Source organism: Apus apus, chromosome 2 (genome assembly GCF_020740795.1).
Source record: "Apus apus isolate bApuApu2 chromosome 2, bApuApu2.pri.cur, whole genome shotgun sequence".
Classification (NCBI taxonomy): Eukaryota; Metazoa; Chordata; class Aves; order Apodiformes; family Apodidae; genus Apus; species Apus apus.
The window spans coordinates 142638980-142661767 of NC_067283.1; the positions used below are offsets into that span (position 1 = coordinate 142638980).

General features: G+C 50.0%; 1 protein-coding gene across 1 annotated transcript in view; it reads right to left on the bottom strand.

The window, feature by feature from the left end:
• EXT1 (exostosin glycosyltransferase 1) overlaps window positions 1-10546 on the bottom strand; it is a 178266-nt gene extending 167720 nt beyond the window's left edge. Inside the window, exon 1 of the mRNA XM_051609790.1 lies at window positions 9251-10546. Coding sequence (XP_051465750.1) covers window positions 9251-10203 — 953 coding nt within the window. The 5' untranslated portion in view covers window positions 10204-10546. The remainder of the gene's footprint in view (window positions 1-9250) is intronic.
• Window positions 10547-22788: the final 12242 nt, after the last annotated feature.

A 22788-nucleotide genomic window follows, 5' to 3' on the forward strand; every position in this document is an offset into this window, starting at 1 on the left:
TATATCCCTCCAATCAGAAAATAAAGGAGTTCAGTGTGCAACTTCAGACCCTGATCTTGAAAAGTAGCTTCTCGTGTTTCAACACATGGTTTCTACATCCTTTGTGGCACTGGTTCTTCCAACTGCGGGTTGTACCACTTCACATTTTCTGATCAGTTTTCTACTGCTTATGCTAAAATGTGCTGACATTTAATAAGCTATAGGCATCTGCTCAAATCCATAATGCAGTCACTCACTTCCAGCACCAACTTACTGATCACTAATTTTCAGCTTTAATGCAGCTCCAACGTATCAGATGTGTTTTTTTATTTCTTTTCTGAGATTTATTACTTTCAGCAAAGTGTATTTTGTTTATTTTGTTTGTTCATTTTTAAACAGCCCTTAAGGGAGAAACTCTTTTTTATAAAGTAATTCTGAAATCACAGTATAAAAAAAGAAATCATATAATTATGTTTCCCATTAGGATTGGATAAACTATCTTTAATTATTAAAAAAAAAAAACACCACCAAAAAACCCCAAAACTTGTAGCACCCAGCACAATGGTTGGTGGCAAATAGAGGAGATGAAACATTTATGTGTTTATCTTCCTGAAGCAGCTGATTGACTCTGTGAGCAGACACACCCAAACAAGCCTTGAGAGATACAAATTCAGACATTATAAACAAAGATTTGTCATTCCCTTCAGATAAAGGTTCTGAGTTTTTTAGAAGCAGCCTCCAATTTTATTCTTGCAGACTACAGCAAGTACAATTTTTATGGGCTTTCTAGCAGCTACACTGAGCTACTTGATTGCACCAGGAACTCCACTATTGTGATAAAATGTCTCCAGTTATTCACGGGGCAAAAAACAGTATCAGAACATGCTGAGGTCTTCTAGGAGAATGAAGAAAATGGGGATTCCTAACAAAACTCTGCCACACTAGCCCCTTTCCAGCACCACTGCTGGGTAGGTGATGCTCTCTCCACCAGCCTGATGCCTGTAGGGCTCTTAACACTTACTGCAGTCGTAGGAAATGTTTTATACCATGCTCCCTTTTACAGCCTAGGAGAACTATCAATGGGACAGGGTCCCCCACGTACACTTTGCAAACGTCACTGTATGAGTTTTCCATTTAGGAATGGCTGCCAGCACTGCTACATGCTGCCCGTCAGCATCACGCTCTGAATTTTGTTTAGGAGCTGAAGAATGATTGATCTTATTGATTTGTGTCAACAGTCTGACATGGCCATATCGACCAGCGGTAATTTTGTGGGAGGAGCTGGGAGGGGAGCTGGAAAGAACATTTTCTGTAATGTGCCATCCTGCCCAAAGAGAAAACATTGTCAGAGATGCTGGTACAGCCACCGATCGGACCGCACTGGGGCTCGAACTGACACAAGTGAGCAAGGAGACATTTCCCATGACCACGGTTACAGCAAATCCACTGCTAAACACCCAACTGTATAATTATAATCTATTACAATTATGCAAAGAAGTAACATTTCAGAAAGGCCTTCTCATTTCCCATTCTTAGCATTGAATACTTTTGTTTTGCAGCCAATCAACTAAATTAGCTCTAATTCTGTTTCATTCACAAACACAAAGAGTATATTAGAGGGAAAAAAGTGAATGAACGGGAACTTCACTTAGGAACCCAGGAACTATTTTGGTTTTGTGTATTTCTGGACTACAAGCCATCATGGAGAAAAGTCAGTGTAAGGCAGAGTAGCTTCACTGAGTTTGCTACCTATGCTATGAGAGCCCTTGGAGGAGTAATCAGAAACTGCAGGGCCTCAGTGCCTGGAGAGGTGGTGACTGTTGGTAGTGCCTCAAGGAAGCAAAGAGAGTTAAACGGCTCATATACCAAATGTGACCATGTATCCTGACCCAAGACCAGTGTCAAACCCCAAAAAAACTTTTGTGGGGATTTTCCCCCCATACACACAGCAAAGCTTTGTCCTGCTTCTGGTGATTATCATCTTTTAGACCCACACACACTGATGCTTCTGAGAAGGGGATACAGAAAGTATTAATTAGTAATATTTCAGTTTCAGTATCACTTTCTCTAAAACATTCTAAAGCACTGAAGTATCCCAAAAATACATAGGGAAAACAAAGCATTCTTTCCTATTTTAAAGACATATGGAAATGTAACCACGGTGGCCAGTGTCAATCCTGGCCATTAAACTGCAGTCCCAAGAGCAAGCCACAGGCAGGAGAAGGCAGGAGCTCCTGCGACAGCCCTGGCAGCACCAAACTTCACCCAGGGATTGCAGGAGCTCAGAGGAGCATGTCTTAACGGAATATGAAATGGGAGCTTGATTTAGCCAACACAAACACCCCAACTCCACCACCTCTCGGGGAGCACCTGCTCAGCTCCCTATCTGCATCCTTGCCAAGGAGGCAGCACTTCACCACTCGAAAAACTGCGGATAAATCTCAGCAATAGCTAGTGGGAGAAACAAGCAGGGAGAACACAATATATGTAAAGAAAATGGTATCTTCTCTGTCATGTTGTTGAGGATTAAATCCCTTCACTGGCTTAAAGTTACGTTTTCTTATTCCAAGAAACTATAACATTTTAGGAAGTCAGAGGAAACCACGAGAAGGTTTTGAAACCTATGCATCCCAAAATACTCAGCAATGTGGAAAGCTGCAGAACCTAAAATATAACCAAAAGTTATACTCACACATTCCCACATGCTGAACTAATCTCCATACAACATGGGAGGGGAGTACGTGTCTTGCATCATCATCTCAATATAGCCAAGTCCTTGAGAAGTCGGTCACCCTAGCAGTACAGAGCATGGCATTTAAGTCCCTTCACAGGCCAGAGACTTATCTATGTACCTACAGATTATTTTTCTCTGGTTAGCAAAACTGTTTGTTTACCCAAGACCACGAAACTCTGTGGATTTTCTGAAAAGAAAACCCTGCAGAGAGAAAGGGAAAACAATCACAGATAATACTCCAGAAATCATCAGATTACAGCACATTCTCTTGACTCGCATCTGTTGAGTACATAAGTGCTTCGTGCAGACCAGTTTCATTTACCTCCCTCTCCCCCAAGCAGCTGCCAGTTTACTTCCCAGTAGGCTGTTCCAGGGATGTATGTGGGGCAAAGGGATTATTTCCAGCAGAGTCAAACCACTAGCCTTTTCTGCTCGGGTTCGTCTTGAGCTGAAACTCCTCTCGTTCAATCCCATCCTCCTGGGGAGATGGCACCACTTCAGAGCTGCACGGATGCAAAGAGAACACCCAGCACTGCAGCAAGGAGCAGCAGGCGGCAGCACTCAAGCCCCCAGGAGAACCCCAAATTCGGCCATCCCTATCCTTCAGGAGCAATTTCAGTTAAGTTCACTGTAGGCTGGTACAAAAAATCTTGCACAGCTTGGGATTTGTCCTGTGAAACGCCCAGTCAGGGAGGGCGAAAAGGCAGGGACACCACAGGATGCTCTGAAGCACTTTCTGGCCAAGGATGTCTCCTTGGGAGCATGGCAGGACTTCCTTTTGACCACACAGGCAGCTGGAAACATGACATTTTGCTCAGTTCTGATCCAGGTTCAGCAAACCCTTCAAACTACCTGTTTCAGGATTAATTCTGCTTAAAATTAAAATGTTTACTCAGATAATTTTTGTGTTTGAGTTCCGTTCTGTTGCCAACCGTCTCTCCAGTGAGAATTATTTATCAATAAATTATTCTAGAACAATTTTCCTGGGAAGGAAAAATAAAAGCAGAGCCCCTCCAGCTGTGAAAGTAGTGTTCATCTACATTTCTGCATACAGAGAATGCCTGCTTCAGACCAGATCAGCCATCTCCTGCAATGCTTTGTCACCACAGAGATACTTCACAGAAAGATGCAGAAAAGCCTGGGGCAAGCAATTATAATAATAACTTGCCCCACAAGTAAACTTAATTACTTGAGGTTAGGAGGGAGCCTAGTTTAAGGCCTGTGGGCAGGGCAGGCTCCTCTGCTGGTGCCTGACCCTGCACACCCGGCCACACACACTGCAGCAGCTGGCACTGCTCGCACAGAGGGGCACACTCATGCACACACATTCGCCCTCTCCCAACCCTTTTCTGAAAGGGAAGAGCCTGGTGCAAGTGGGGATGCTCCTGTTGTCCCTGCTTCCAGATCCTGTCAGAGCATTGGCCCAGAGGCTCCCAGGTGGGAGCCCCTACCCTGCCAGGAGACCACCTGCATCAAATCGGCATTCAGAAGGCACGTAAGGACACTCTGCAATACACACAGACAGCATGAGAAGAACACGACAGAGCAAATCCCAACTTTGTTATTTACCTCCCTATTGCATTTTGGAATAAGCACATTGTAAAACAGGCAAATTTCCAGTTTCTTGAAAATTGATATTAAAATAAAAAAGCACTCTGGTGGGGATAGGTCTCTGCAGGAGCCAAGATACTCTGGGAAAATGCCCAAGCTCTCTCAGTGGTTCTTGAGTTTCATCCAAGCTCCCGAAGCAGCCTGATGATATACAGGATGAACGTACCGGTTCCCATCCCAGCTCAGATGTCCCAGACAACAGCCACCCTGAACCTGGGTGATTTCTCAGCACTGTCCTAAATAGCTGCAAAGGAGCTGACTTGTGAAGGCTTTTAAGTAAGTTAGAAATAATCCAGTAAATTATTAAATGTGGCATTATACAATACATGGAAGCTGAGAACGTTGAAAATACAAGAACTTCACCTCTGTCTGAAACATGCACACACATGCAGTGTCTAGACTATCACCACATGTCGGATGGGCATGCCTAAGCCTTACTTCACATGTTCATGATGGTCTTGAGAGAGGCAAAGGCATTCCTAGTGCCAAATTATACCACTTCTTTTTTTTGTATGTGTATTTCATTCCTAGTGAGAAGGAAGCGAAACTCAAAGTTACTTTTCTTCCCATTCTATGCCTATTGCACAATTGTAACCTTTGCTCTGACAGCATTTTCATGGGCAGGAGGTTCAGCTGTGACCCACACACATTCCACCAGCAGAGCACACAACAGGCAAACCTACTGTGTACAGGTTCAGCTGGGTATTTCACCTGTACAAGTACATACACAACCCTGCTCAGTGCTATTGGGTGCCCTGCAGAGATGTCTCACAGGCATATGCATGCAGTGTGCTGCTGCTCTCTCCCTCTCCTACCAGCAACCCTAGGTAGATCTGTGCACAGCTCCTTCTGCAGGCTCCTCCTCGGCCACATGCCTCCAAACTCCTCTCACAGAACCAGAACCACCTTGTGAGGTCCTGGGTGTGCTGTCCACCTTTCTCAGATCACGCAGGTTTTGTGAGCACTGACTAGTCAAAGAACTTACCAAGTTTATAAAGAACACGTTGCTACACTAGTCCTCCACTGCAAGTTCACATTTCTCCAAAAACACATATTTTGCTCACTTCCCCTTCTCCATCCTACTCTCTTCAACCTCATCTATTGTTTGTTTTCCCCCTTTGTTTCATTACCATCACTAACTTCTCAGCTATCTTGCATAGATTTGATCAAAGAGCCTCCTCAAATGAGCTTCTGACAAGAACTTAGCTTGCTGGATACCATCACTGCTATTCTCTACATCTTTCAAGGGCTGGTTTGTTGCAGATCAGGGGATACAGCACAGACAACATTACTTCCTTTCCTAGAAAGATCCCCATTTTGAAGTAAATCTCTTCTCTGCATCTGGCTTTACTAGAACATCACATTCCTCCATTTCTTTCAGTATCCACAGTCATTTATATTACCTTCCAGAAAGTAATTATTTGGAACCAGTTAAGCCTGTACATGAATTCTGCCTTTGTTTAAAACACATTGTACATATGTATATATTTAGACCGTCATTAAATATTTAAGAGGCTGTCTTCAAACTTCAACAGCAGCACTGTTTATTTGTTTAACCCTTTGTGAAATGGAAGCTTGATGCTGAAATCCTATCGTGGAGGAATTCCAACAGCTCAGCTGCCCCAGTGCTGGGTGACAAAGGCCAACGTCAACAGTCAAGGGCATCATAAAGAAGCCAAAGTTCCTCTTTGTTTTCCTTTATATCCTGTTTGCTAGTAGTCTAATCATGATAATGCAATTCATTTTAGTCAGCATCAGCTTTATCTGCTGAGATGCATAACTGGGATGCAAATTAATTAGCTGCAACATACAGATGGATTTTTCAATACAATTCAGGGAGACGGAGTCAACCATGCACGTGCTCATTCCTCCTTCCCCCATATGAAGTAAGACACACTATGCATTTTCCACAGGTCAAGAAGTCACCTTTCTTGGCTTTTTCAATCTCCTAGAGAGTAAGGAACGCATCCTGCAGACAGGTGGACCTTTTTCAAAGCCAACACTGAATGTTGCACCATAGATGAAACCCCATCATAAATTACTTGCAGTGTGCACTAGCACCAAGTATAACACAATACAGCTCTACCACCCTGTTAACATGAGATTATGTTTTAAAATCTGGTCACACAATCTATGCAGTTTGGCAAGGCCTCTACCTAGAGCTAATCATCCATATTTCACCCTGGCAAGGACCAGTATCTCAGGGCCAGCTCTCCACAGCCAGGGCACCCATGTTCCTCCTGTCCTTCATGTGCAGTGAAATAATGTAAGAGTCACAGCAGAGGACAGGAAAACCTGCAAAGAGTGGGATAAGTGTCTTTGTCCACTCAGTATGTATATGCAAATATATATATATTTTAGAGAATGTATTTTTCTTCTTTCTGATGAAAAGGCCTGACGACCCATTGTCAAATACGAGCCCAAAAAGCCCCACCAGAGCAGCTCTGCGTGCAGTTTTCAAGGCTCAAATTGTATTTCTTTGTCAAGCACTACAGCCTTGTTCACAATCAGATGCTGCTGTCGATGGGGTGAATAGCAGAGTCTCTCCAACAGCTTTCACACCTGGGTTACACATCCACACAGCAGCATTTCAGCCTGCTGACCACCGGAATGCTCCCCTGGGAATGTGACCTTGCTGGGCTTTACAGAGGGAGCGGAGCGCCAGGTGTGGTCTGTGTTTGCACAGGAGAGCCAGGGAAGACAGGCCACCGCAGGACACCGTGCGGGGAGATCAGCAGATGGCACACTTTGCTGTGAATCGGCAGGGAAGCAGGAGCGCGGAGGGGCAGCAGCAATGATCTGGCAGGTGTGCCCGCTCAGATGAGATGCCGGGTTTAAGAGCTTCAGCATTTACAGTCACTCATTAGAGCGAGCCCGTTCATCTCTGGGGCCAAACCACAGATTCAGCCTGCCTCATTTCTTGCAGTAACCTTATTTTCTTGTAATCATCTTTTTTTTACTTCTGTCTTTAACAGCAGCGCTGTGTCAAATGTTGGAGTCCCTGTACACCACCACGTACAGCTACATTTTAACAGCAAGTATGTTTCTGTGAACGACTAGCACAGCGTAACAGTTGGGTTAATGTTTCTGTACCCCCCTTGCTACAAAATAAGCATCAAATACACTTCAGGAGGGGCAGAGGAGAGTTCTGTATTTTATTAGACCAGACGGCATAGCTGTAAAAAAAACGTAATACGGCCCTGCTCACATCAAATCACAGGCAGGTATGTTTGCTTTTATGACAACTCAACAGTATACGTGCTGTAGACCACAGCAAATAACCAGGACTTTTCCTATCTGTAAATAAGCTCCAATTGCCAAGATCTATGCCAGAAAACCAGCACAGCCTGTAAGGCTGCAGTTGTCAGGTCTCCCCTCTTTTCCCCAGAAAAAATTCCCTAGAGGAGATCACAAGCCACAGGGACTCCCAGGTCATGAATATCACGACCTTCGCTCAGTATCTCCACTGATGGCTTGGTACGGCCGCTGTAGCACTTCTGCATCATTTCATCACTCACCCATCAGTTTTCTGGAAGTGAATGGTTAATACAAGTCCACCAAACATTTGCGCTGCTGTCTTTACCCCCTTTGCGGTGGATTTAGAGTAACCAGAGGGTAAACAAAGTTGGCCCAGGCACACAAAGGCATCCTGGCATTGCAGTGCTGACCTTCCCCGTCTCTCCCAACCCCCCGGAGCTAGTTTCGGTGGAGAAACTGGCAGCCAGCTGGAAATTTTGATCAGCATTAATGCCACCGTAGTTTCTTCCTGCCTGCTCCCCAGGAGTACTTTTCCACCCACGTTCCTCTATGCATGGCAAACCCCTCCAGCCGTTGGCAGCTCTCGATGCAGCTCCACCACACGCTACTAACCCGCTGCTGTAAGGCTGCTCTGTTTTAATTCAGCGTCCAACTCCTGCCACACGGGAAACGTTCTCATGCAAAAGAACTTTATACATAGATATCTACTTCGCAGCAAACGTAGCGGTGGTCGGCATTTAAATGAACTAATCAGCTGCAAACGGCTTAGTCAGCACAGCAGTCCTGGAGGTAATTCCCAGGAAAGCGATTTTCCCGGCAGCTATACATACAAAACTGAGAAGCAGACTCAAGACAAGGGCAGCACCACAGAGATACAAAATCTGACTACATGGTGACATTACCAACAAATAGAAATAAAAATCAGGAAAAGCCAAGCAACCAAGCATTCACAAGGAACACTCTCTGCGCCCACACCCCAGTGTACCCTCCTCTCACATATAAAAACCAGAAACTCAGACGTAGGACACAGGAACACAGTGCTTCTTTTCCCTCCTTTCTTTGCTGCTGCTCTGCCGGTTTGAACCGAGAGGCAAAACACGGCGGGGCAAGTTACTGCCTCGTCTGTGGAGATACACAGACACCGGCCAGGCGCCGGGCAGCGCGTCTCGGAGAGAGCGTCCCCGCTCACACCCGCAGCAACCCGCCCGCGGCGGCAGCCGGGCTCAGCCGGGCGCTGGCGAGGGCTGAGGACTCGCACAAACTTTGTCTCGGGGCAGGGAAGGCACAGGGCATCTACGCCAAGACGCACAGGGGTGACGAAGGGCAGTGGCAGATGCCAGAGCATCCTCCAGCAGCACCTTCGCCGCTGGCCACGTTTGCGAAGCCAAAGGGCTGCGGCTGGAAGTGATCAGTCAGTCCCCAAGCAAGCAACGCCGGAGCAGCGGGATGCACTTCCACGCCTCCCGGCCAGGTCCCCCGGCCGAGGCAGCGCCGAACCAGCCGCAGCCTCGGGGGGACCGGAGAAGCAACCGACCCAGCCCCAGGAAATATCGCGACTTTCCTCTGGCCGCTGCCAGCGCCTGGGCACACAACAACTGCTCACACAACTGCTCGCATCTGCCCGGCGCCCCTGGGAGACACGCACGGGAAAGGGCACCGCTCACTTACTTTTCGTATTCGGCGTTGTCTCGATCGCAGCGCGAATCCTTGTGCTTTTGCCAGTCTTTGCCATGCTTGCAGGTGGTCAGGAGAACAACATCCTCTCCGTTATGGACGTGATATAAGGCATTCCTGGTGTCTGACCCTATCCCCGTCAGGTACCTTTTCCCCTTGAATACCAACATGTACTTCCTGAGAGGAGGGATGGTGTTAAACCTCAAAAATCCCTTCTCCCCTCCTGTCCTAGGATGATCCTTAGAAAAGAGTGGGATAGAAACGTCAAAGTTGGGTCTGAAGTTTTCAGTACTGATGCTGGCTTTGGCCAGCATGGCCTGGCCGATGTCAAACCCCACATCCTCGGTGTAGTCAGGCCAGGTGCCAGAGTATAAATTAAAAATCAGGTGGTTTCTCCCGTTGTTCCACAGGTGGAGGCTCTGCACCTTGGAGCGGAGGTTGTGCACGTACTGGGGGGAAAGCTGGTCCCGGTCCAGCGTGTCCAGGCTGAGGACGAAAAGGCAAGCCTGCCCGGGGTCGGAGGTGTAGAAGCGGGAGCCCTCGATGGCGGCCAGGACGTTCTGGTAGCTCTCGGCGATCTTCTCCCCCTTCTGCTGCGGGTAGACGTAGACCTTGAAGCCGTTTTTCCGGCACTGGGCGAAGTCGAAGCAAGACTCCATGCGGCAGCGGCGACCGCGGTAGAGGCCGGCACTGGCGTCCCGCCGCTGCCGGGGGGAGACGCGCCCGCCGCCGCCCTCGGGGCTCGGCCGCTCGGCGGGCGCGAAGGGCCGCAGGGCGTCGGGGAAGCGGGGCCAGGGCCGCTCGGCGCCGGGGCGCGGGGGTGGGCCATGCCGGCTACCGGGCGGCGAGTGCCGGGCCGCCCGCAGCCGCACGCCTCCGAAGTAGAGCAGCAGGACGAGACAGGTGCCGGCGGAGAGCAGCGTCAGGTAGCGTTTTTTGGCCTGCATGTGTCCGGCGGGGGTCCGGGGGGCTGCGGAGGAAGGCGGGGGCGGCCCGAGCTCGCCGGGCGCCGCTCTCAGCTCCGCTCCGCCATCTTCCCGCCGGCGAGCGCTTCAAACTCTCTTCGCCCACCTCCGCTCGGCGCCGTTCCCCAAGCCGCCGGCCGGGGCCGCGCATGTGGGCGACCGCCGCAACTTTCTCCCCGCCGGTCTCTCAGGGGCGGCGGGCGGCGGCGGGCCGGCGGCGGCCCGGCGGGGCGCCCCGCATGCACTCAGGGGCCGGCCCCCCGCGCGGGGCGGGCACCGGGGCAGCCCCGCTCCCGCCTTCCCGCCGCTGCCTGCCCTCTCCGCCACGCTCCCGCCCGCCCCTCCCCTCCCCGCGCCGCCAGCCCAGCCCAGCCCAGCCCAGCCCGGCCCGGCCCAGCCCAGCCCAGCCCAGCCCAGTCCCGCCGGCTCACAGCCCGCGGCCGCCGCGCCGCAGCCTAACGAAGCCCTGCATCGCCCGGCGCCCCCCGCCCGGCCCCGGAGCCGCTCGCTACTCGCCGCGCTCCCGCTGAATGGCCCCCGGGACGAAGCGGCAGCGGCGGCGAGGACCCTCCTCCCTCCCTCTCCTCCTCCCTCCCTCCCTCTCCTCGCCCCTCCCTCCTTCCCCGCCTCCCCCGGGCCGCGGCCGCAGCAGGCACCAGCCGCAGAGCCCCGTGCGCTGCCCGCCCTGCCCTGCCCGCCCGCGGGCTGCGACCCCCGCCTCACCCGGCCCCCCACGCACCGCCCCCGCCCCGGCCCCGCCGCGCTGACCTCATCCAGCCACGCAGCCCCGCGCCCCCATTGGCGGGGCGTCACGTCCGGGCGGGCGGGGCTTCCGCTGCACCCATTCATAACCCGGCGGGCGGAGGCCGCTCCCGCTGCCGCCGGGACGGGAGGTGGGGCAGCACCGGCAGGACCCGCCCGCCGGTGCCGCGGGGCCCGGCGGGTCCCTGCACGTCCCTGCGCTGGGGTTCGGTGGGGCCCGGCTCGGTGGCTGGGGGTGGGGCTGCTTCCCGCTGCGGGGTCCGCCCCGCGACCCCAGCCCATAGCCCCGCTCGGGTGCTGCCCGGTTCGGCCTGGCCCTGCTCTCGGCCGCCGCTGCCGCCGCCGTCCCCTGCCGAGCGTGGGGAGCTGCTCTGGAGCCGCCCTGGGGCACGGCCGGGCTGGGAGCGTACCGGGGGTCAGAGACCCAACTATCCAAAAAAACGGGGAGAAACCCAAAAAAAGCCAATTCCGAGGCGCCTGGGAACGCGTCCTTCGTGGTGCGGGCCGGCCCGGTGGCTGCTGCTCCGCCCGGGGGCAGACACCGACCAAATGCAGGTCCAGTGAGCGGGCTGCGGGGCGCGCCCAGCTGTCCCTGCAGCTGCACGGCTCCTTGGTGCCCGCTGCCGTCACCGGCCGCCCGGGTTACCGGGAAGCGCCCTCGTCTCCGGCACGGGCTGGTGGTCCCTGGGGCAGGGCCTGGCTGGATGGGATGGTAGGAGAGCAGCAGGGAGCCCCAGCTTTCTCCAGCACGTGCGGTGCTGGAAGGGGTGATTGCACCGCGGGTGGGGGTGTTTCAGTCCTGCTAGCTCAGCAAATAGTGGTGGGGAAACTGAGTGGGAAAGGCTTCAAGCTAATTGCACAAGATCCTAGATGTCAAGGAACCATCCCGTGCTTAAAGCCTTCACCAGGGTCCTTTCCCAGCTGCTTCTCTCTGTGTATAAGGCTGTAATGGATTTGCCTTCTCAAGGCTGCAATCCAGGTGCCAGGTCCAGAGGTCACTCACTCCAGCTGAGCAACAGAAACCCTGTCTTGGCCAGAAGCTTCCCCATCCGCGTGCTTTTCCATGTCCAACCCATGAATGATCTGTGCCTCCTGTCATGTCCTTTCCTCTTCTCCCTCTGTCTCTGCAGAGCTGAGGAGTAGAAATCTAAGGATGAAGTGCTCACCTTCTCAGTGAACGAGATGAGAGCCTACCATGGGAGGGTGTATTACTGATGGTAAATGAGGTTTGATCTTGTAGCTGGAGCCAAGGGAAGGCAATTTGCTTCCAAAATAATTTGATCATATGACTGTTGAAGTACAAAGGCCAGGGCTTGAGGCAGAAGAAAGGGGTTGGGAATAATGAGAAGAAAAAGTCAGATTTTGAGAAGAAAGTTTACATTTATGGCTGGCAAAGATTTGGGTCCTGGGGGCAGAAATTTTGGGCAATGACCTGATAGCAGGGAAGCAGGATTCAATATGAATGTGTTAATTAACCCTGTAATCCTTCCTTGAAACATTTGTCACAGCCCACATACCAATACTGGGATGCTGTTCAAGAATAAAGAGGTCAGCCTGAAAGGTGAACCAAGGCTGCTCGCAGAGGCACCTTCTGTCAGGCGCAGGAAGGTGGAATCCCATTACCATCTGCAAATTAAGCCTCTGGGGACATCTCACACAGAAAAGGAAGCCTGTGAGTTTTGTTGCCTGCGCTAAGAATGGATGGTAGCTCTTGCTACCAGATGCTGAGGATGGGGTGCTGGTGAGCCCGTGGCACGAGGGTGCTGCTCACCACAAAGGAGAAGCGTAGGAGGGAAGTGGAAGCTGTTGGGTTTCCAGCTGAAGGGCCCTGCACTTGAGGTACCCACGCTGTTGCCCGCTTCACAGAAGCAGTAAATATTCCAGCTTTAATATATTTGGATCTGGACAAAGGCAGTTAAGGTGTAATTTTAAAGCACAGAGAAATAAACCTCTGCCAATCACTGCTACTGGGCTTTATGTGTAGGATTCTTAAGTGACAGTGTGATGGCTCTGGACAGATCTGGGCAAGACTTAGGGAGATGTGTGCATGGCCCTAACTGCAGGGAGAGGGGCTATGGGGATTGGCTGTCTTTCTGAAGACAGCCTCTCTAAAACAGCCATCACCTGCTGTTGGTAATTTTCCTGTGTATTGGCATGAAATCAGCCTTCCTCCAGCCCATTTCATCACTGCTGCTTAGACCTGGTGGGCGACAGGAATCACACAGCCAGCCTTTGGCTGCTGCCAGAGAGGCATCCATAGCCTGGGCAGGTGCTGGAGGCAAAGCTCTCCAGGAATGGAAGCCTACCTTTCTGTGTGGTAATACATCTGCTTGCCTCTGCTGCCACACAGGCAGATGGTGGAGCACAAATCAGCAAATGGTAGAATCCTGCCTGGATAAAAGGAGGAACAGGCGGTGAAAGGGTATTTCACTATATCCACATGGAAAACACAAGAGCCACAAGCCCTAGGTTTGCTTTGGCCATTGGTTCCTGCTAAGGGTCTGCAGGCTTGCAGGTGGCCTTTGACCCTGGTCCATTAGCTTTTGCACTCTTCCAAATAATTGGTATCTTCTTATGGCGGGCAGTTGTCTGGGAATCTGTCCAAGCCCTCAAATGAAAGGCCAGGAGAGGGAATCGTTTTTCTATTTTTGACTTTGCAATTTAACACCTGCCCAATCTGTGTTGAGTCACTTGGGGCCAGGTTGTTAAAGAGGTGGATTAGTGTGGACTCCTTGTTCTGGGTCTTTCTCTTGGTGTCCAGCTGTAGTTTTAGGTGCTTCCATAATTTAATTCCTCAGTGCTCCTTGCTCAGCTGCCATCTAACTCTGGAGGAGCATGAAGTCCACTGTACCTTCCATTTCATGTGAAAAATTTCCTATTGCTTTGCATATTTGGATGCACCTTATTTTGGTGCTATTAATGTCCTTGACTGACCCACTGAACACTAGGTGTTCCTTCATCTGCTTTGCTTACAGGGCTCAAGCCTGAACCTCAAAATGCGCTTCTTGGATTGAAATCCACACAAAATGTATGAGAGAAAGCTGTCACATGCTCACTGTCCCTCCCCCACACCCCTCCCTCCTTATTTTTCAGTCTGGGAACTCTGTGCTTAAAGTGTTTGCCCAAGTAGGAGACTGGGAATAACCCTCCTGCCTTCCAGGAGAGCATCCTTTGAGGGTTGATGGAGTGGGACTCCCCTCCTGAGGCTGGATTGCTATAGGTAGCTGGTGTAGTCACTCTATTAGATTGCCTGTGGACCTCACACTTCCAGCTAAATGGAGCTGATTATGCTTGCCTGGCTAATAGGACAGCAAGAGGACTGATTTATCACCATAGTCAAATGTATCATAATCCTAGGGAGAAAAGCAGCATAAAAACACAGTGCAGCTATGATGTTTGGAAAGCCCTGGTGATGGGCATGTGTGCAGTTTGAAAATGTTACCCTATCACTTAATTAGCTCAAACCACAATTTTTTTTGTACCATGGATGCTCTTTCCTGTGGCTAAGAGCAACAAGGATTTCCAAAGAGTTGCGCAAAACCTTGCAGAGTCAGTGGCCCAGAGCTCCAGGCTTGTCTCTATATTTAGAAGCCTAAACGGAGGCAGCCCAGTTTCCTCAGATGCCAAGTACCCACAGATCCCACTTTGATTTGGGTGATTATACACAGCTTGAAGAACAAAGCTTTTAGCAGAATTCTCTCACCTGAAGGCCACGGGAGAGAAACCAACTCCTGTGTGATACTGGGCACCTTGTGGTGGCAGCTGAGAAGGTCTCTGGGAGGCCAAGTCAGTGCTCTCCTTTTATTCAGCACACTCAGTGCTGGCTTAAACTTTGTAAAGCATTTTTTGAAGTCTGCTACCCAATGTAGAAAGATTTAAGTCTTGCTCTCAAGCCGTCTCTGCCTTCAAATAGCCCTTGCTCAGGGCTGTTGTTGTTTTATCAAAAAAAACAGAGGAAGGGGGGAAAAGGAGGGAAAGACAGAACAGGCTTTCAAATAGTAATTTGTGGAATGGTAATATTCCATTAAAATTATTCCTCAGCTTGGAGCAAATTAGAGTGATCTTTGCTCCACAAATTAATACTAACACTATGGTTGCTTATCATGTCTTGGTAATATCACATGGGAATAAAAATATCAGTTCTTACCCATTCCAGTAGCAGAGATGTAACTGTTTGAGCTTTGGCATTGCAACAGCTGTTTCTTGTGTCCTCGGAAATAATTGGTTGTTATAGAGGCTATTTAAATGTGAGAAAATCACTGAGGTTTTATAACTAGTTTATTTTTAAGGAAAAACATAACTGCCCTTTGCTAAAAAGGTGAGGATTTCAGGTGGGATGGAGGGGTAGCAGTGTAGGCAGCTGATTTACTGTGACATTAAACAGAAAGTAAAACCAGAGGCTTATAAATATTAAGATCTTAATCTCATGGTAGAGCTCTGCTGGGGGAAAGGCAGAGACAAATAAGGCTTTGCCTGAAACTTGCTGTAGGGTCAGGGCCCAGTGTGCTGCGTTGCTGTGCTGAGAGGGTGTAAATACGAGCAGCTGGCTCTGACAGTAGCATTGTATGAGATTCATTAGAGGATTTGGGCACTTTGTGGCTATTTTTAGTGCATAAACTCATAAAAGGCTCTCTTTGGGTTGCAGACTAAGTTGAAAACACCTAAAACCTACAGACATCTAATGTGTTGGGATTGGGAGTGTCTCTGGTGACCAGCGTTGCAGACAGCTTGGGAGCAACCAGCAGCAAGGTCCCTGGCTCACACCTGGTTCCCTGTGCACTGAGCTGGTGGCCTGGTTTCCCACCTGGGTTTAACTTTCCCCTCAGCGGAGACTTGGCCAGCGTCTGCTCTGGGAAATGGCCTCAGCTGGTTTGCACCGGCCCGCTGGGCCAGAGGGTCAGTGAAGAGGGAGCGGGACACGGGGTGTGGGCAGCCGAGAGGGCGGCCAGGCAGCATCCCCCCGAATCCTGCAGAGCTGCTGCGCGGGGTGTTAAACCCTCACCACCGGCTTTGGGAAAGAGCTGGCAACGCCGCGCACTTTGCGAGCGCGTCCGTGGCCGGGAATCCCGAGGGAGGGGAAAGGGGAGGCATCTAATGACTGCCTGAGGCAATACCCTAACCTCGGTATTTCATCAGGGCTTTTTTAGTTTGCTCTCTGCCTCTTGCTTCGCCTTGCGTATGCTTGGGTTTCGCTGGCCGGTCCCTCCCTGCCTGTGCTGGACGGGGCGCGCCTTGTGCAGCCTGCGAGGCTCCTGCCCGCAGCTTCACTGGGACAGAGAGTCGGCTGGAAGGGCTCCTCGGACATCAGCCGCAGGCCCTTTTCCCTCAGCGCCTGCTTTCTCTGCGGGCTGCCTAGGAAAAACTGCTTCCCAGCAAAGCAGGCTGGCGGAGGGAGCCGTAGCTCTGCGGCGGGTGCTATCCCCGAGAGCACCAGTAGTCTCAGCAGAGCCTATTGATTGGTGCTTCTTCCTTCGAGGAGTACTAACTTCCAGATTTACTCCCTTTCTAACTGAGCATCTTTCAAAGTGGGTGTAGGACTATTTAAATAGCTTCTGTGGAGGTGGGATGAGAAATTGCTCTTATTCCATAGTCTGCGTTCAGCACCAAACAAGCACTTTTCTCCCCTGCACACACAAACAGGCAAGCATCTGCCAGCAGCCTCGGTGCTTTAGAGCTGGTGTTCTGCTCGCTGGTGTAAGACACAAGGAATTCCAATAACATCAACAGAGCTTAAACAGTGTAGTTTTTATTTCTTTTATTTTTAATCCAGTTAAATCTCTGTATTTTTGTTACCCCAGGGACTCCTCAGTGACTGTGCTCCAGGAGAACACCCACTGCAGTGCATGGGCCCTGCAGACCTACTGCAGCCCTTGCTGCCCAGCATAGCTGGGCCACAACATGGTTTTTCACTGCCCTTCACCTGGGTTTTGGAAGGGTTGAGGAACAGCTTTGTGACTCGCATCTTCCCAGACAACCAAATACATCCTCCTTCAGCAGAGAGAGAGCTTTGCAGCATCCCTGGGGAAGGCAGAGGCTGCAAGTATCCTGGGGGCCATCCTGCGGCATCCAAAGTTTGGCTCTTTGTTTTGCCAGCTCACTTCAAACATGAGGGCTGATCACTTTGGCAGAACAAACCCAGTGAAGGGTAAATATAAAGAGTGCAAGGCCCCAAACTCATCCCTGCTTGGATGGAGTAGAAATGTGCTGGGAAGCAAAGAGTACAAAGAAGCCCCAGGCCCTCAGAGGAGAGCCAGCCTCTCTGGTGGCTTCCAGAGATGGCCCCTGCCTGTACCAAGTGGAAGTATCCTAACAAAAGTTTGGGTCCTTGCTGAGTCAGTTCTGAGGCTGGCAATATGTGGTATCTTCGTGCACCACTTTTTTTTTTTTTTTTGGTGTAAACATGGGTGGGAATCTGATTAGCTTATGATTCATGATTTGGCTAATGTCCCTACTTCCCCCAGTCTCCACCTGTTCAAATAACTACCACTGTAATGTAGGCTGTTAACTTCAAATAACTTTTCCAACCCCTTTTGTAAATGAGCTCTGGAAGCTGCTTTAGGTCTCATCTATGGGAAGAAGTTGTAATAATTTAACTTAAATGCTTTCAAAACCAACTCAACTTGGTGCAAATCTCCAAGTGGGCAATTAGGAAGAAACAAATTCACTTTGAGCTGTTCTTGATCACCTAACACCATGATCAGACATGCTATTCTGGGAGAGCCTGGTTTCTAGCCCCTGCTACTCGGTGCTACTTCTTGCCAAAGGCCATCCCCTCCCCAGCTCTGCCATGTGGAAACATTGCTCCTCACCCAGTCCTGAGAGCAGGAGCCAGGTGAACAAACCCTCCCCTTCAAGGAGTCACAGCTGATCTGAAATATTGTGCTGGAGCAGGGTGAGGAGAGTCTGCCCTGTGCAGTTTGACTGCCAGGCCTCAGCAGAGTGAAGGGAAAGCCAGCACGAGCAACTGTGCTTTGTTGAGGCTGGTGGCCTGAGCCAGCTCAGCTGCTGTCACACCAGCAAGCCTGATTGTGCACCTTTGGTCACCCAGTCCTGTTCCCACCACCCGTCATTGCAGTTAAACCAACCTGAGCAAGTTACACCAGTGGCCCCATGTGCCCTTTGCACCAGTTTAAACAGATCAATCAGGCTTAGGACAATTTCCCAATTTCCCAAAAGGCCTAAATTATCTTTGCAATCAGTGCAGTTAAAAAAAAAAAAAAAAAAAAAAAAAAGTCTATGTACTGGTACTGAACAATCCAGAGGGTTTATTCTATTCCCCAACTGGCCAAGATATTGCAACAAAAAGGTCAGATAATTTTGAAGCACACATGCATTTCAGCCTCTGTGCTTACACCCTTGTGAAGACCATCAGGCAAATACTGATCTCACCCAGTCCTCTCCTGACAACACATTGCATTCACCCACCTTGTTCCCTGCACAACCCTCAGCTGCTGGTTTTGGGCATGGTTGTGTCTTCAGCTCTTGCTTCCTCTGCTGCAACAGATGTCTAATCCTTCTCCTGTACAGTCCCCCTTGCCCAGTGGCAGGTCGGGGTTTACAGGCAGTGCCTTGCACCACAGGTGGGATGCAGAGCTTCTGGGCCTCCCAACAATGGCACAAAGGCAGCAGGGAGAGGAGCAGTTGTGTGACCATGCTGCTGCAGTCAGGATCTGGGTTTTGCACCAGGGGAGGTAGATGCTTTGCCCACGGGTAGAAGCAGAAGGTTCACCAAGGAAGTGCCTCTCCATAGGTGGTGAGCTAATTTCACCCCTGGCAAACAGCATTAATATAATACATCAAAGCTGGCTGCATTAATAGCAAACCAAGAGAAAGGATTTGCTATACACGCTAGCTACTTTTCAAATGCAAATGTCTGTTTTAAATCAGATTAAGACAGAAGGAAGCCTAGAGAATGCCAATAATTAATACATGATAAAGGAATAAACATCCAGGGCACCAAAAGGTAAAATGCAATCACAAAGATGAAAGTAATCCATCTTCTCTGTGCAGTCTGCTCCACTGCATGGAGTAAGGGAGTGTGAGTCCCCATTCCCATTTCCATAGGTAGGTGGTGAGTGTAAATCCAAAGCAGCTGCTGAGGAAATAAGGAAAATCCTTAAACTCACCTGGGGAAGTAGAAAATCCCTGGGCTGGGCTGAGTTGGACTCAGCTTGGCTTTCCAGACTCTCCAGTTTTTTGAACCGTGCTACCACAGAAAGGGAGCCTTTAGCAGTCACTGCTGTTCATTGGCATGGCCTTGGTTCCTAAGGTGTGCACACCTCATTTCAGTGGCTTTAAACCAGTGAGGGACGTGGGGCTTGGGGTCCTCACTGAGACATAAGTGGACCTCAGAAATATTTTGCCCTGGCTTCCCTGCCTCCTTTTCCACACATGAAAAGCAGACCAGCCTCTCCCTTTGTCCCCTCACTCCCCCAGACCGGCATGTTGAGTTACATTTGAGGTTACAGTAGGATGTATCTCATCTATCCTGCATCCTAAAAGAAGAGAGATAGAAAACTTGAGGCAAAATTTTAATATTTATCCCCCTTTCGTAGTTCTTACAGTTCACACAGAGTTGGCATCAGAACTCCAGCACTGCCCTGTGGTTTTACTTCCTTCTTTAGCTGATACTGAAACAGCAGCACTGACTCCACATTTATTAAGCTTGCATAAGGCACCAGCCTGTAGCAGGCCTTGCATATCGATTGTATCAAGAGATAAACAGACCTGACTCGCACACAGGCCATGCATGCAGGGAGCCAGCTCCTCTGAAGGTGGATAAACATCACTGTTAATGTTTGAAAGATAGTGCTCTGCTGCTCAGCAGTGAGCTCCAACAGAGAAGCTCCATGGCTGCTGGTTTTACTGGCTGGTCTGTGTTCCAGTCTCTGGATTTGGAGGGTACTTAACTCACCAAGTGGTTCTTCATTTTCAGCCCCAGATACCAGAAAAGAGTCAGAAGTTCCTTTCCAGACCTCACAGGAGTTGTGTTTCTGGCACACCTCCCAGCAAACTGCCCCCAAATAAGAACATAGGACTTTGAAATCAAAACACAGAACCACAGTATGGGTTGGAAGGCACTTCTAAAGATCATATAGTCTAACCCCCTGCCACAGGCAGGGACATCTTGCACTAGATCATGTTGGTCAAAAACTCAAAACCTCATTCAACCTGACCTTGAACACTTCCACCAGGGCGAGGTCATCTGCAACTTCTTTGGCCAATCTGGTCCAGTGTCTCACCACCCTCATCATAAAAAAAATTCTTCCTTGTATCTCATCTAAATCTGCCCTCTTTGATGTTCTGTCTCTACAGGCCCTAGTGAAAAAGTCTCTATCTTTTTTGTAAGCCCACTCTAAGTATTGAAAGGCCACAATAAGGTCTCTCTGGAGCCTTTTCTACTCCAAGCTGAACAACTCCAACTCTTTCAGCCTGTCTTCATAGGAAAGATATTCCTTCTCTATAACCATTCTCACAGCCCTCCTGTGGACCTGTTGGAATAGGTCCATGTCTTTCCTGAATGGGAGGTCACAGAGCTGGACACAGTGTTCCAGGTGGGGTCTTATGAGAGCAGAGGGGAAGCATCACCACCTGCATCATCCGCTGCCCACATATCGTCTTATGCAGCCCAGGATACCAGTGGATTTGGTGCACTTTGACAGCTTGTAGTCATCGCAAATTACAGCAAACTGAACAGTAAGGATACTCTGGGCTTCTCTCTCTTCATTTATTATCATCTTCATATGGACAAAACCGTCTGTTGGCCCTTGGAAGCCCAGTAACACATTATTTTAAAAATAAACTGAAAAAATCATGTGGTTCCCACAAAACTCCCTACATTTCTCTTTCTTTCTGATCTTCATTCAAACCCATGTTGGGCTGAAGGGCACCTCAGGCTCAGCCATGGTGTGGACAGATGGACAGTGTGGGCAGCTGGCCCTTCCCACCTGACACAGCAGGGATGGAGGTCACTGCCGCTGTCGCCTGCTGATAAATCTGCGCTTGCTGCTGGCAGCAGCAAAGGCAGTTCCAGTCATTCTGGGAGAAAAGCTCACTGCAGACCAGACTGGCCATGCCATCATAGAATCATGGAGTCATTAGGTTGGTATAAGATCAGCACCCTGCCAAGTCCACCAATAAGCCATGTCCCGAAGCACCACACCTACACCTCTTTTAAATACCTCCAGGGATGTTGACTCAACCACTTCCCTGGGCAGCCTGTTTCAGTGCTTGACACTCTTTTCAGTCAATACATTTTTCCTAATATCCAATCTAAACCTCCCCTGGCACGACTTGAGACCATTTCCTCTTGCTCTATGGCTTGTTAGTTGGGAAAAGAGACTGACACGCATCTCCCTCCAGCCTTCTTTCAGGAAGCTGAGAAAGAGTGATAAGGTCTCCCCTCAGCCTCCTTTTCTCCAGTCTAAACATCCCCAGTTCCCTCAGCTGCTCCTCAAATTACTTGTTCTCTAGACCCTTCACCAGCTTCATTATTTTTCTCTGGACCTGCTCCAGCACCTCAGTGTTCTTCTTGTAGTGAGGGGCCCAGAACTGAGCACAGGGTTTGAGGTGAGGCCTCACCAGTGCCGAGTACAGGGGGACAATAATTTCTCTTGTCCTGCTGGCCACACTATTTCTGATACAAGCCAGGATGCTGTTGGCCACCTGGGCACACTGCTGGCTCATATTCAACCAGCTGATGACCAACACAGGCTTTTTTCAGCTGGGCAACTTTCCAACCACTTTTCTCATTGCGTGGGGTTGATGTGGCCCAAGTGCATCACCAGGCTGCTGCAAGCACCCATGCCTTACTGCTGTAGGTGAAGGTTGCTGTTATGATTCTCCCCGTGCAAGTAGCAAACCTTACAGCATGGATTGGGCCTTTCACAGGGGGGAAGAAGCAGGTTCCCAAAGGTTAGGCCTCTCATTGATGGGAATTTACATTCAGCTCCATAAATTCAGCAATCATTGCTGGCATAAAAATCAGACAATGATAGAATGGCTGCGACTGGAAGGGACCTCTGTCAGGCATCTGGTCCAACTGTCCTGCTCAAGCAGGATCAACAAGAGATGATAAAATGAGAGAGATGCAGTCAGTGCCTGTGGTGGTTGGGCTCATAACTACGCAAGACAAAAATCCAGCCAACCCTCCCTGGCCAATACTCTCCCACCCAGACGGTGGGACCAATCAGAGGGATTGAACAACAACCAACCAGTCCTTGTCCAGCCCTTCCTCCCTGTGGAGGACCCTGGAAAGTGTGCAGATCCAGATGTGATGGCACCATCTGTGCTTTCCAGATTGCATGGAGGAGATGCCATATGCCACCAGTAGCACTGACGCAACAGCACACACGTTCCTGCCTTCCTGACAGCACCTATAGGTCTGCAGAGGCCAGAGAAATCAGCCGGTATCCTTCAGAAGACAAGCTGGGCCAGCAGTGAGGACAGTCCTCTGGGTCTTTTGAGCAAGGAGTACATATCCCCTCAACCAGTTGTTATTTAGGCTTGACCATACTCCTGTTGACAATATCAAAGCCTTCTGGCAGATTGCAGGAGTCAGCACGGACTCTGATCCTTGGCTGCTGCCCAGGGAAAATTATTAATCACTCCGACAAGCACTATCCTAAGCAAGCCTAAACTAGTGCTCCAGTGTTCAGATTTCAGGTAGTGTCAAAGTTATGAAAGGTCTGAATCTCCACCTTGCCCTTGGGACCCCTATGGTTCAGTCCTACTAATCAATGTAATCACCAGGATCAAATACTGCAGAAGTGCTTGGAGCCTCGGTCAAGGGGGTGTCTGAGATGG